Source organism: Ceratotherium simum, chromosome 31 (genome assembly GCF_057802395.1).
Source record: "Ceratotherium simum simum isolate JZ-2026a chromosome 31, ASM5780239v1, whole genome shotgun sequence".
NCBI lineage: Eukaryota > Metazoa > Chordata > Mammalia > Perissodactyla > Rhinocerotidae > Ceratotherium > Ceratotherium simum.
The window spans coordinates 20,582,701-20,596,421 of record NC_141930.1 but is presented as its reverse complement, the minus strand read 5'-3'; the positions used below and the strand labels follow the sequence as shown (position 1 = coordinate 20,596,421).

At 39.9% G+C, this 13,721-nt stretch overlaps 1 protein-coding gene across 3 annotated transcripts in view; it reads right to left on the bottom strand.

The window, feature by feature from the left end:
* The window catches only part of ARMC1 (armadillo repeat containing 1), a 41,147-nt gene extending 27,732 nt beyond the window's left edge, over positions 1–13,415 (bottom strand). Inside the window, exons 1-4 of one of the 3 annotated variants that reach the window (XM_087420511.1) lie at positions 13,253–13,415; positions 9,518–9,622; positions 8,315–8,535; positions 1,611–1,702 (exon numbers count right to left, since the gene is read on the bottom strand). In XM_087420511.1, coding sequence (XP_087276637.1) covers positions 1,611–1,702; positions 8,315–8,497 — 275 coding nt within the window. In that variant the 5' untranslated portion in view covers positions 8,498–8,535; positions 9,518–9,622; positions 13,253–13,415. Of the gene's footprint in view, positions 1–1,610; positions 1,703–8,314; positions 8,536–9,517; positions 9,623–12,624; positions 13,215–13,252 lie in introns of those variants that run through there. The other 2 variants (XM_004435737.3, XM_087420512.1) reach the window with 2 other exon arrangements.
* Positions 13,416–13,721: the final 306 nt, after the last annotated feature.

The following is a 13,721-nucleotide window of genomic DNA, read 5'->3' as shown; positions in this document are numbered from 1 at the left end:
AAATCCCCTGCTTTCTTCTTTTGTTAAGGTGGATTTGAGAGAACCTATCCTCCTGCCTTCTCATTTTGGCCAATTTGAATAAGGTTTTCTCTACCTCCAAGCCCTGGTGTCTCAGTGATTGGCTTACTGTGCATCAGGCACACTTGAGATTCAGAGGTATCACCATCAGGTAGTTGACCCCACGAGAACAAATATTTAAGTAATCTCTAAAAAATAAGATTAATAATAATAAAATAAAATTTATCCAGAAGCCACAAACACTAAGAAAAAAACACACTGCCTTGGAAATCAGTTTAGATGATTCTCCACTGCTATAATTTAACTTATAGTGTTTGGGAATTGTAGAAGAACTTTTGTGATCACTCATGCCAAAGAAACCACAAAGTAAGTTTTATAAATTAAATGGTTACTCATTATAATTTTAAAGGCAGCCATGTCTCATATAAGATCAAGATACAAAGTAAACTAAGATAAAGCCTCAGAAAGCACAGCTTTTTTGCTTCCAGACACAGTGGAAATATCAAAACACTTAATCTTCAATTTCTGGCCTTCTGCAAGGAATTCAGCAAGGCCTAAGAAAGGGGCAAAACCAGATATCCCCAGAGGCAACACAGCTGAAAGACTACAGATATGTAACTCGGCCCCTGCATTTTCCTCACCCATAAAGCTGTTATCTGTCAAACCTACCTCGAAAAGTTGTAAATAACAAAATGAGACAATGAACATGAAAATCTTAGTAAGATGAAAGGTACAATTAAAAACCACCCATCAGGGCCGGCCCGGTGGCTTAGCAGTTAAGTACACGTGCTCCGCTACCGGCAGCCCGGGTTCGGATCCCGGGCACGCACGGACGCACTGCTTCTCCGGCCATGGCCATGCTGAGGCCGCGTCCCACATACAGCAACTAGAAGGATGTGCAACTATGACATACAACTATCTACTGGGGCTTTGGGGAAAAAAAAAGGAGGATTGGCAATAGATGTTAGCTCAGAGCCGGTCTTCCTCAGCGAAAAGAGGAGGATTAGCATGGATGTTAGCTCAGGGCTGATCCTCCTCACAAAAAATTAAAATATATATATATATATATATATATATAAATAAATAAATAAATAAAACCACCCATCAGCTAAAATTCAAATTAAATGGCTCTAAGTCTCTGAGAGACCTCTCAATGATGCTCAGGAAAATCTCACCAAAAGCCTTTTTTTGCCATGATTCTGATGAAGGTTCTTTTGAGTAAGACTGGGATGAAGTAACAAAAGAATTTTGTACTATACTATAATACTGCATATTCTCAAATGTGATTAGTCACCTGTCTTGCTCTACTAGCAAATCAATTTATATATACTTTACAAAACTTCCTACAAGGTAGGATTTTCTCTTTTTAAAAAAATTATTATTTGAGCATTTTCATAAGGTATTACTAATATCAATGTTTAAGAATAATCAGAACATTGACCATCAGAACATTTTTAGACACATAACCCACAAAAGTATGCCTTTATGTTAGAAGAAAAATTTCAGTAAAACTATATATTAACAATCAGTACAACATTTAACAAGAAGATCATTTCTCTACTGCATTCGGAGATATTATCTATTGTACTTACTTCTGTATAACATTTTGCAAGCTTAACATCATACCCAGTTCTCCTTTCATCTTTTCTCTGTTAGCACGGCATTCTGCCAAGTATCGAAGAGCCTACAGCAGAAACAGCAATAGGTTAATTCACACGTCCAGACTACTCAAAATTAAACCCACTACTAACTTACTGCGAGAGAAAAAAGAGAGAAAAATAGTTTTTGTTTTTAGAATCATTTGTTTTTGAAGTGTTTAGAAGCTCTTCTTTAAATATGATAATCAGAGCAGTCCCCTAGGGGAGAAATGATGCTTTGAGCTGAAGTAGCTGAATCTGCTCTTTGAAATGAAGGTTCCTAACTTACCTGCAAGGTCAAAATTAGGTTGTTCCGGTTTTATTTTCATCTTGACAGGGATACAAGGAACTATATTCCATTTATTAATTTCAGGGAGTAGTACCAACAGCCGCCGTTTCCCTGGATGCTTTTTGCATATTAATTAAAATAAACTGCTGAGGGGGGCAAAACACACAAACACCGTACGGAATGAACTGCTTTTGTTTTACAATTCACCTTTACAATGTCTCTTTTACTAAAAAGCAAAAGATGAACTCACTCTCACAAATTTCTATTTTATGAGTTTAACTTTTCTAGGGTACTTTTCTCTTAACATTTAAAATACATTTTGGGGGGCTGGCGCAGTGGCACAGCAGTTAAGTGCAGGCACTCTGCTTCAGCAGCCCGGGGTTCGCAGGTTCAGATCCCAGGAGCACACCGACGCACTGCTTGTCAAGCCATGTTGTGGCGGTGTCCCATATAACATAGAGGAAGATGGGCATGGATGTTAGCTCTGGGCTGATCTTGCTCACAAAAAAAAAAATAAATGAAATATATTTTTGCAAGTATTTCCCTCACCTGCTGATTCTTTAGGGATTTCATTCAGCTGTTCTAGAGACTTCCTACTCTCTCTCCATTCACTGAAGACTTGGGCACCTGATTCTCAAGAGAATACCTCTGTGAACTGCACCATCCAAAACTGCCATCTCAGTCCACTGACTTTCACTTTTCTACTGGTCCTCTACACTACATTTTCAAAGTGCTGGTCATTACCAAAAATCTATGAAATCACAAATTCAACGACCTCTCTCAGAGTACAATCTCCTATCCTTTCTGCAACAATAGTGTACTTTTCATCCCACCTTGATATTTACTTCAGTCCATAAAGGATTAACTGCCATGGAAACTGCCCTCCCTCCATAAAAAGCTAACCAACAGGACAACATATGTTAAACACCCTGGACAAGAGGAAGCAAAAGATTGTAAGCCCTCAGAAAAAAGAAATGATGAGGTGGGCTGGACAATTGCCCCATCTTACTGCTTCGGAGGCAGTTTCCAGACTGCAGCACAGGGAGAGGGAGCCCGAAAGGAGCCCAGTGGTCTTGCTGAGTTAGGGAGGCAGAGATCAGAGTTTGGGAGGTTGGGGTATAGTATAAGGTATAAGGAAATATAAGGTATAAGGAAAATAAATATAGTATAGTATAGTATAAGGAAAAATAGTATAACGAAAAATAAATATTTGGTCTTTGTCCAGTTCCTGGCACAGAGCTCCTAACACCTTTGGAATTTTCTGAGTGATAAGAGTGTCTTTTGTTGTTCACAAGGAGGCCCTTTTGATCACATCTGAGTTTAGGTTAAAGAAGTGCGTGAGGCTGGGACCCCTAAATAGCCTCAGTATGGGGCTCGTCACTAGAAACACCAAGTGATTAGAGGGTGGAAACTATCAGCCCCATCCACTGACCTGGGGAGGAGTGGGGCAGAGGGGCTGGAGACTGAGCTCTAGAAAAACTCTTTTTTTGTGTGTGAGGAAGATTGACCCTGAGCTAACATCTGCACCAATCTTCCTCTATTTTGTATGTGGGATGCCACCACAGCGTGGCTTGATGAGTTGTGTGTAGGATCCAAACCCGTGAACCCTGGGCTGCTGAAGCAGAGCAAGTGATTAACCACCACAGGCCAGCCCCTATAAAAACTCTTGAAGGACGAGATTCAGAGCTTCTGAACTGGTGAATACATCCACCTGCCGGGAGGGTGGCACACTCCAACTCCACTAAGTTCCTGTACTCAGGACCCTCCCAGACCTTGCCCTCTGTACCTGTTCATTTGTATCCTTTACAATGAACTGGTAAATGTGAGTAAAGTGGCTTCCTGACTTCTGTGAGCCATTCTAGCAAATTATCAAACCTGAGATGATATCACAGAATACAGACTGCTTTGGACTCACTCCACAAAGCCTAAAAATCAGTCTTGAAAGAATCAAATTGATCCCAAGTAACTTAACTGCCATCCAGAACAAAGTGCAAGAATATTTATGGGGATACCAAAAATCCAAAAACCCAAAACCATCAAATTTGTAATGTCTGGCATCTGAATAAAAATTATCAGTCATGAGAAGAAGCAAGAAATTATGACCCATAACTAAGAGGAAAAAAATCAATAGAACAGACCAAGATATGACAGAGATGGAATTAGAAAATAAGGCATTAAAACAGCTATTATGAATATATTCCATATGCTCAAGGATGAGTAGGAACACAGGAGCATGGTGAGGAAAGACATGGAAGATATAAAAAAGACTCAACTGTAACTTCTAGAGGACAAAAACATAATATCTGAAATGAAAAGCACACTGGATTGATTAATAGCAGAACAGACACTACAGAAAAAAAGATCAGTGAACTTTAAAATGTAGCAATAGAAACTACCCAAAATGAAGCACAGAGAGGGGAAAAAAGACTTAAATAGAAAAAAAAATGAGCAGTGCAACAGCGACCTATGAGACAACATGAAGTATCTAACATACATGTAACCAGACGCCCAGGAGAGGAGTGAGTGGGAGGAGACAGAAAAAACTTGAAAAAATAAGGGATGACAGTTTCCCAAAATTGATGAAAACTATAAACCCACAGATCCAAGAAGCCCAACAAATCCCAAGCAAAACAAGAACAAACAAAAACAGAACAAAAAGAAAACCATCCATATCAAGGACATCATAGTCATTTACTGAAAACCAGTGATAGAGTAACAAAAGAAGCCAGAAAAAGGCATTATATGGAGAGGAGCAAAGATAAGAATTACAGCAGTCTTCCTATTAGAAATCATATGAGCCAGGCAATGAAACAACAACTTTTAAAGTACCGGGAAGAGGTCGGCCCCATGCCTTAGCGGTTAGGTGCTTACGCTCCGCTACTGGCGGCCCGGGTTCGATCCCGGGCGCCCACCAACGCACCGCTTGTCTGGCCATGCTGAGGTGGCGTCCCACATACAGCAACTAGAAGGAGGTGCAACTATGATATACAACTATCTACTGGGGTTTTGGGGAGAAAAAGGGGGAAAAAAAAAGGAGGAGGATTGGCAATAGATGTTAGCTCAGGGCTGGTCTTCCTCAGCAAAAAGAGGAGGATTGGCATGGATGTTAGCTCAGGGCTGATCTTCCTGACAAAAAAAATAGAATAAAATAAAAATAAAAATAAAGTACCGGGAAAAAAGCCACCAGCAAACCTGCATTACAAAAAATGTTAAAGTTCTTCAGGCAGAAAAAAAAAGAACCAGTGGAAATGTGAATCTATATTAAAGAAGGAAGAACACCAGAAATGGTAAATATGAGGATAAATATAAAATACATTTGATTTTCAAAATTTTAATCTCTTTATTTTTTTTAATCTCTTTAAAAGATAATTATTTAAAAAATACTGTAGTTTTTTAACACATGGTGAAGTAAAATGTATGACAAAAAATAGCAAAGGATGGGAGGAGGAAATGGAAATATATTGTTGTGTGATTCTTACACTCTACAGGAAGTGTATGATTTATTTAAAGGTAGACTGTGATAAGTTAAAGACACATACTATAAACCTACAGCAATCACTAAAAAAATTAAAAACAAAAGAGTATGGCTAGTAAGCCAACAGTGAAGATAAAATGAAATTATAAAAACACCACACCTGTTCTTCAACCTCACTGGGAACTTTCACCCACTGATCCCTCTACTTTCTCCTTCGCTCTGTCCTCCCATGACTTGACTTCCCATCCTATTCAGCCTAGCATCTACAGTCTATCATTTCAACCACTCTCTTGCCAAAACCCTCAACTCCCTTGCATAGTCGTTCTGTCCAACTTACCTGGCCAAGAGTCAACCCTGAGCAAATCCAACCATTTGGCTGCCAGGGCCTACAGCAGGCCCGAAGGGGATGAAAAAAGAGTTTCATGAGCCGTAAGCATCGTATCAATTCAGTGTTACCAAGCTAATCAGCTCCTCAACACAGTGAACAATCTCACCATTCTCCTCAGTTAGCAACCTTTTCTATTTTCTGTAACAACTATGAGGGCCTTCGCCTCAAATCTCTCCCACTCTAGCAGCCCCTTGCCTTCTGAATTTAAACAGGTTCAACTCTAGCCTATTTAAAAAAAAAAAAAAAACTTCCTTCAATCCCTATCTAAAGACCAACACTCTCTTCTCACCCTTACTGCAAGTCTTACCGAAATGGAACCAAAACTAGGGGCCATCCAAATTTCCCCATTTGTTACTATTGTTCACTCATGTCAATGTCTCTTTTGCTTATTAAACTCCATTCTACGAAGAAAAAATAGGAAATTTGTATTATGTATTTTGATTTTCAAAAAGGAAAAGCCTATACTATTTTTTTGTATGAACTTGTGAAATTAGACTAAATGGGAATTTATCACGGGTCCTTAAGGTAAAGGACAATGAGTTTAAAATTTTCTATTACATTCATTTTCTTTTAAACTTATTGTTATGAAAATTTTAGAAGACACAAAAGTAAAGAAAATGTGTGGCGACCCCCACGTACCCACCATTCAGCTTCAACAATTATCAACCACTCGACAATCTTATTTCATCTACCTCCCCTCCTTGCAACCACACTGGAGTACTTTATAGCAAATCTCAGAGAACATATAATTTCATTTGTAAATAGTTCAGTACATTCTTAAGAAATTAATGATTTTTTCTAAATTAACTTAATGGTACAACTATTACAATACCCTGCAAAAGTACTAATCGTCCTTTAATATCATCTACTACCTGGTCCATATTCATTTCAAGCTATTTAAAAATATGTTTATGGTTGATTTGTTCAAATCAGGATCCAAATTAGGTCCACGTATTACACGTGGCTGATATATCCCTTAAGTCTCGTTTTAAATCTATAATAGTTACTACTATCCCTCTCCTCCACCTCAACTTTTTTTTGTGTGTGTGAGGAAGATCAGGCCTGAGCTAACATCTGCCACTCCTCCACTTTTTGCTGAGGAAGACTGGCCCTGAGCTAACATCCATGCCCATCTTCCTCCACTTTATGTGGGACGCTGCCACAGCGCGGCCTGACAAGCGGTGCATCGGTGCGCGCCCAGGATCCGAACCCAGGCCACCAGCAGCGGAGCGCGCACACTTAACCGCTACGCCACTGGGCCGGCCCCTCAACTTTCTAACCCTAATAAATGGTCTTTCTTTTTAATGTCATTTATTGTTCACAGAACCAGACTGTTTGTCCTCCAGAAATTATCAGATTCTAGATTTGCCTGATTGCCTTGTGTTGTTCTTCAACATGTTTCTCTAGCCCCCATATTTCTCATATCACGGTAGTTCCTTTTGCATTATTAGCTATGTTCCTGTATATTTTTATCGTTTCCTGTCCTTTCCTTATCTTATATTAAAACAAGTGCCATGTCCATCTACCGATGAATCGACAAACAGAATGTGGCATGGCCATACAATGGAATATTATTCAGCCATTAACAGGAATGAAGTACTGATACATGTTACAATGTGGATGATTCTTTTTTGTGTGTGTGAGGAAGATCAGCCCTGAGCTAACATCTGTTGCCAATCCCCTTTTTTTTTCTTTTTGCTGAGGAAGATGGGCCCCGGGCTAACATCATCCGTGCCCATCTTCCTCTACTTTACATGGGAGGCTGCCGCAGCATGGCTTGACAAGCAGTGCATCGGTGCACGCCCGGGGTCCAAACCTGCGAACCCCAGGCCGCCGAAGCAGAGCACATGCACTTAACCACTGCAGCACCAGGCCGGCCCCACAGATGATCTTTGAAAACACTATGCTCAGTGAAAGAAACCAGTCACAAAGACCACATATTATGATTCTATTTATATAAAAAATTTATAGGCATTTTTGTTGGAATAGGCAAATACAGAGAGATAGAAAGCAGTGGCTGTTTAGGGAAGGGGGTGAGGGATTGGGGAGCAAGGGGTAAAGAGTACAGCTTGTTTCTGAGGTGATGAAAATGTTCTAAAATTGATTGTGGTGATGGTTGTACAACTCTGCAAATATACTGAAAACCACTGAATGGTACACTTTGAATAGGTGAATGGTATGGTATGTGATTTACATCTTAATAAAGCTGTTACATATGATATAATCCTTAAGATATCTTGTTAAGTGAAAAAAGTAAGTTGCAGAACATTCCATGCATGTAGTATGCTACCATTTGCATCAAAGAATAAAACCAATGTAGTATGCTATCGTTTGTGTAAAAGGACTATGCACATACATATACGCTTGCACATACAGAAATACAGACTTAGGATTATTTGCTCTATGGTTACTTTTAATTTTTTTTACCACGTCATCTAACACTTCTTCAAATTCTCCTTAATTGCAAAAGTATAACACTGAGACTGAAATTACTAAAGGCAACTTACGAGCAAAGCTGAGTGGACAACAGGGGGGTTGGGATGGTCCATAAATAAAATAAGGCCAGGCAGACATCCTTGATCCTGGACAATGGCTCTTCTATTTAACGGATCTGCTGCTAGATCCCGTAGCTGGTTAACTACCGATAGAGCATCAGGTTCTTCATTCATGGTGGAGGAGGAAGAATTCATCTTCTATGCCGTACACATGAACAAAATCTTCTTAAATTCTGTAGAAATGGTTTGCGAAATTAGTTATAGGCTGCTGAGATATATTACGGCATTTATTAAATCATCAGGATTATGACACCTTTAGAAAGAAACAGATGAATCCAAATCACACAAAAACTTAAGAATTGGCAATTCCACAGTTTAGGAAAAGTAAAATGAACATAAGAAGCTGACTAAAAAAAAAAATGAAGTTATTTATGTGTGCACAATGTTTAAAGAACATATGTCATCTTCAATATTCCAATAAATTTCTTTTTAGCAATACATATTTTAACACTAAAGTCACAATAAACAAGATCTTTACAGTTCAAGCTTCCCAGACTGTAACACTGCCAGTGCTTTTTTCCTCTAGAACATTTCTGGAGCCTAAGACAAGTTCCTCAGGGAAAAGTGGCTAGCTGACAGCTTTTTTTCTTATTCATCTATGAACAAAACCCAGCATACCGGGTCTACAAAAGATAAAATCCCTGAGGAAAAAGGAGGGCGTCAAAGAAGGCTGTGAACAAAGAAGCCTCAGGCCAGTGGAGTTTAAGGAGATCGTGGTGAATCTGAACTGACCCTAAGCACACCTGTCCATCTGTAAGTGGGCTATATTCAGAATAAGGAGGGGCCGGCCCGGTGGCGCAAGCGGTTTGGTGCGCACGCTCCGCTGTGGCGGTCCGGGGTTCGCAGGTTCGGATCCCGGGTGCGCACCGACGCACTGCTTGTCAAGCCATGCTGTGGTGGCGTCCCATATAAAGCAGAGGAAGATGGGCACAGATGTTAGCCCAGGGCCAGTCTTCCTCAGCAAAAAGAGGAGGATTGGCATTGGATGTTAGCTCAGGGCTGATCTTCCTCACAAAAAAAAAAAAAAAAAGAATAAGGAAACAGAACTTGAGGTAATTCATTTCACAGGTACGCAGACAGTCACTGAGAAGTTAAATAATTTGCCGCAAGTGACAAAAGCTAGTTAGTTTAGAACTGGGCTAAAATCTTACTTACTATCTCCTAAACTGGTCAGTCTTTCCACTTCCCATACAATCCTTTTAAATTCAGCATACTCTTTTCCCATAGAAGTAAACCGGATATTTTAGAAAATATAACATGCTAAACACACAAAAGCCAAAGAAACAAAATATCAAGGAATAATATTCATATAAGCAGAAAGTTAAAAATAATAACTTCAATTAACCAAGTTACACAATATATTCCTTATTAGCAAGAATATAAAGGTATAAATACTTTCCACAAATTAATAAGTTTCATGCTAATTTCAATAACAATGCCAACTGGGGGAGAGGAGGATGGTGACAAAATTATAAATCCAAAAAGGCTATTAAAGTTATTTTGAGGGAAAAAGGTAATAAAGCAGAACTGGCCTTATCATGTATTGAAATATACAAAGCTATAAAGAGTAAAGCAGTAATACTGGTGGTTGGGAGTCGGGGGCGGGGGTAGAGAGAGAGGATAAAGATACTACTCTCGGGAAAATTATTTATGCATTCAATACTATAAGAAGGCAGCCCCCACCGTGAGGTTACTGTGATTTGAGGCAAATCACTTAAACTCTTTGTCTCAGTTTCTTCATCTGTAAAATGGAGTTAATTATAGCAGCTAGCAAATGGTGTATTGTCCAAATGAAATGACAATACACATAAAGGGCTTAGACTAGTTCTGGCACACAGCACATGTTCAATAAATGATAGGTATACATTACATGGGGTCAAAAATCAATGAAAAATACTAAGATTATTCAATAAATGGCATTGGAATAACTTTTAAGCAATTTTAAAACCACTGCTAAGGATTTTTAACTCCTACCACACGGCAAAAAAATCATATTCCAGATAAAATACATTAAATTAAGAGTTAAATTTTTTAAGTTTGCAAGCAAATGCAAAATAAAGGACTCAGAGAAAACAGGGCTTTATCAGGATAGTATTTGGCAGGAAATTTTCTCAAAATGAAAATATTATAGTTATTACAGCAATAAAAAAAAGCAATAGAGTGACTACCCAGAGATAAGACCACAGGGTTTGGGGGCATGTTGCCTCTTAGATGCCTCTATTATCAACACCCTGAATATCTCTGTTTACAAACCAGCTTACCATGAGCTTTACATGCTGTCACCAGTACAAATCCTATCCAAAATGGAACCCGCAGAACCAATTACTGGCTCAAAGGCCCAAGAGCCGAGTCACAGTTAAGAACCAAACACTGTGGGTGATGGCTTTTTGCATACAACGTGGGCCTTGGAACTGGAGAGCTCCATTCTCATGGAGTCCTCAGAGCGAGGACTCGCAACTATTCACAGCTTTGAAAAAGTTAGGGCCTTCCTGTTCCTTTGAGATGAACAAAAGTCAAAACAGTTAAAACTTCTAATTTTCAAAGCCCACTGATAAGGAGAAGACTCAAAACAGGATCTGCCTAGGAAAAGGTTGGGAATACCACAAGGCATCAAAGATCCTAATACAACAAGCAGAGGCAGAAGCGGCAGTCAAGAGCTGCAATTCCTATGACATTTAAATGAAGGCAAGAAAGGCAGGCAGAACCTGTGATTCGCCCCCCTAAATTAGATGAGTTTTTATGTAAAACTTCAGGAGAGAATTCTTTAGTGTTGAGTTCATTTTTCTCATTTTAATATAATGTTAACCTCGGAAAAATGTTTTTAAATGATTATTTTGTTATTCATTCCATCCTACCCTTTCTTAATTTCAAATTTGGCAGACGCAAAATACTTTTTAATTAACCTTTTAAAATCACTGATAAGAGCAATTTTATAGCAACCAATGAACCATAATGTAAGCAAAAAAAAAAAAAGCAATAACAAAAAAATCCTCTCTTCTCTTCTTCTACAATGAGTACTACATTAGGTTCAAAAGAAAATAAGCTTGCTTTCTAGTTGCATTTTTCATCTAAAATACTAATGGCAAGGTGTGGACCCGGATAGCCATATCAGAATAAGCTGGGATTATTTTTAAAATGCAGAATCCAAGGCCCAATCCCAGACCTAAAAAGGAATCCTTGGCGGTAGAACCCAAGACTTACCCTTTTAATAAGCACACCAGGTGATTCCTAGTACAAATAAGAGTCCTTTTCACATGCCTATGAACATCTGAATAAAACTCTGAACACTAAAACTCTACAAGATACGTTATTACCGAGCAACATGAGGGTAAGTGAATTTGGGACCAAGTTTTAGTTTTACTACCAGATAACCAAATTAATAAACTGGAAAAACCACTAGCAGTAGCAAATCTACCCCCTCATTCCAAATAAATTGATTGGAAGCTCTTGATCAATGGAACACAATCATAGGGGGAAATCATGGTGGGGAATTTGTGCAGATTGTGTGTGAGTAAAAAGAAAGTTCTAGAAATTTTATTTAATTGTCAGCAGTAGTATTTAACAGTCTCAGCCTTTTTAAGACCAGCACCTGATGTCTTACAAATTAGTTCTGAATTACTATTTAAATATTCATGTCTATTTTACGATTTTTGGCTGCAAAGCTAAAACTGCCAATACAGATATATTTAATTTAAAATTTAAAAATCAAAGCCTCACTAGCAAATGAGGAAAATGTGAAAAAACTCTCTCCTTGTCTTTATAGCTCCAGTCTTATTAGAACACAAATGGATATACAGCATACCTTTTATTTTCTCTTTTGTTTAGTTCAATTTGGACAAATCATTATAAGACAATAAACACTCCCCAAACTTGAACCAGCACTCTGATCACTTAGATCTTGTTAAAACGCAGATTCTGATCCAGTAGGTGGGGTGAGGCCTGAGATTCTGCATTTCCAACAAGCTCCCAGGTGAGGGCTATGCTGCTAGTCAGGGAACCACACTTTGAGGAGCTAGATAATCGATGTGAGACATCTGTATTTAGGCAGATGTCTGAAAGATTTTCTCTTCTTTCAGCCAAGATTTACCATTCAACTCAAAGAATTATTTAGCTCTCATATACTAAGAGCTGCAGAGGGTACACACAAAACCTAAATCCATATTCTGTTAAGCGAGTTTTTAAAAAAATAACATAAGCATTGAGATCAGATCCGGCTTCCCCTTACTAGTAAATAACTGTAACTCTTTGAGAAGTTGGGTTACCTCCTTCGAGCCTCAGTTTCCTCATATAATAATCCTGAGTGGTTGTTCGGATCAAAGAACTTAAGATGATATAACAGAGCACCAGCAATCACCAAACAAGAACACTTGATCCTGTGGGGTCCTCTCTTCTGCCAGGTGTTGGGGTATGTTCCGCACGGCCCTAACACATCAGTACCTATACTACCACGAAAGAAGTTGCTAACACCAAGAATGCCCCTCAAGAACGTTTTTTAAATACAGAGATGTGAACAATGGTCTCTCTTGAATGAACCCAAACACAACCATGTCCTTCTGCTCGTAGTAGACACGCAGGTGCACAAAACTAATAGAAAGTTACCAAAGAACAACCTGGAGAAATGAAGAAGTGACATGACATCCAATAACGATGCTAGGGCTCGTAAAAACCGGACATGCCGGGGAAAGAGAGGAAGTGAACAAGGCTAACATTTTGGCAGGAGACACGGGAGCAGGGCGCTTTAAAGCGCCCGGCGGGCCGCACTGCTGGGTCCTGACACGGAGGCAGGCAGAACGCCCCTGCCCAGCCCGATTCGCCGACCTGGTGCAGGGGCCGCTCTCCGCGGCCTTCCGGGCTCCACGGCTTTGTCTGCCGCCCCTGGACCGTACATACCGCTCCAGAGCTTTAGGAGTCCAGAGCCTGCCGCACCATCAGGGCCACACCCAGGGATGAGGTAGAGGGACCCAAGAGACGCGAAGCGGCTCCCTCCGTTGGCAGCCGCGGCCTCGGGGAAGGCAAACCACCAGACTTACTCTACCAGCTAAAGAGCGAGGGCGCTGGCGGGGAAAAAGCTCTCCCACATGACCCTGTCACCTCCGTCGGTTCTGCCCTCTCATTGGCTGATACCGTTCCAACGCGAGGAGAAGACATCCAATCCGAGAAGGCTTTCTTAGACTAAAGCGTTCATTGGTGACCTAGGGAAATGCACCAAGTGTTGAACGGAAGGGCCCAATGAGAAGCCAGGAACACTGAATTGGACCAAACGGCTCTCCGTCCACTAGACGCTAAACAAGGAAAGTTGATTCCAGCTGAGAGACCTTCGTACTTTCCCGACTACAATTCCCAGGGTTCCGTTGCTGGA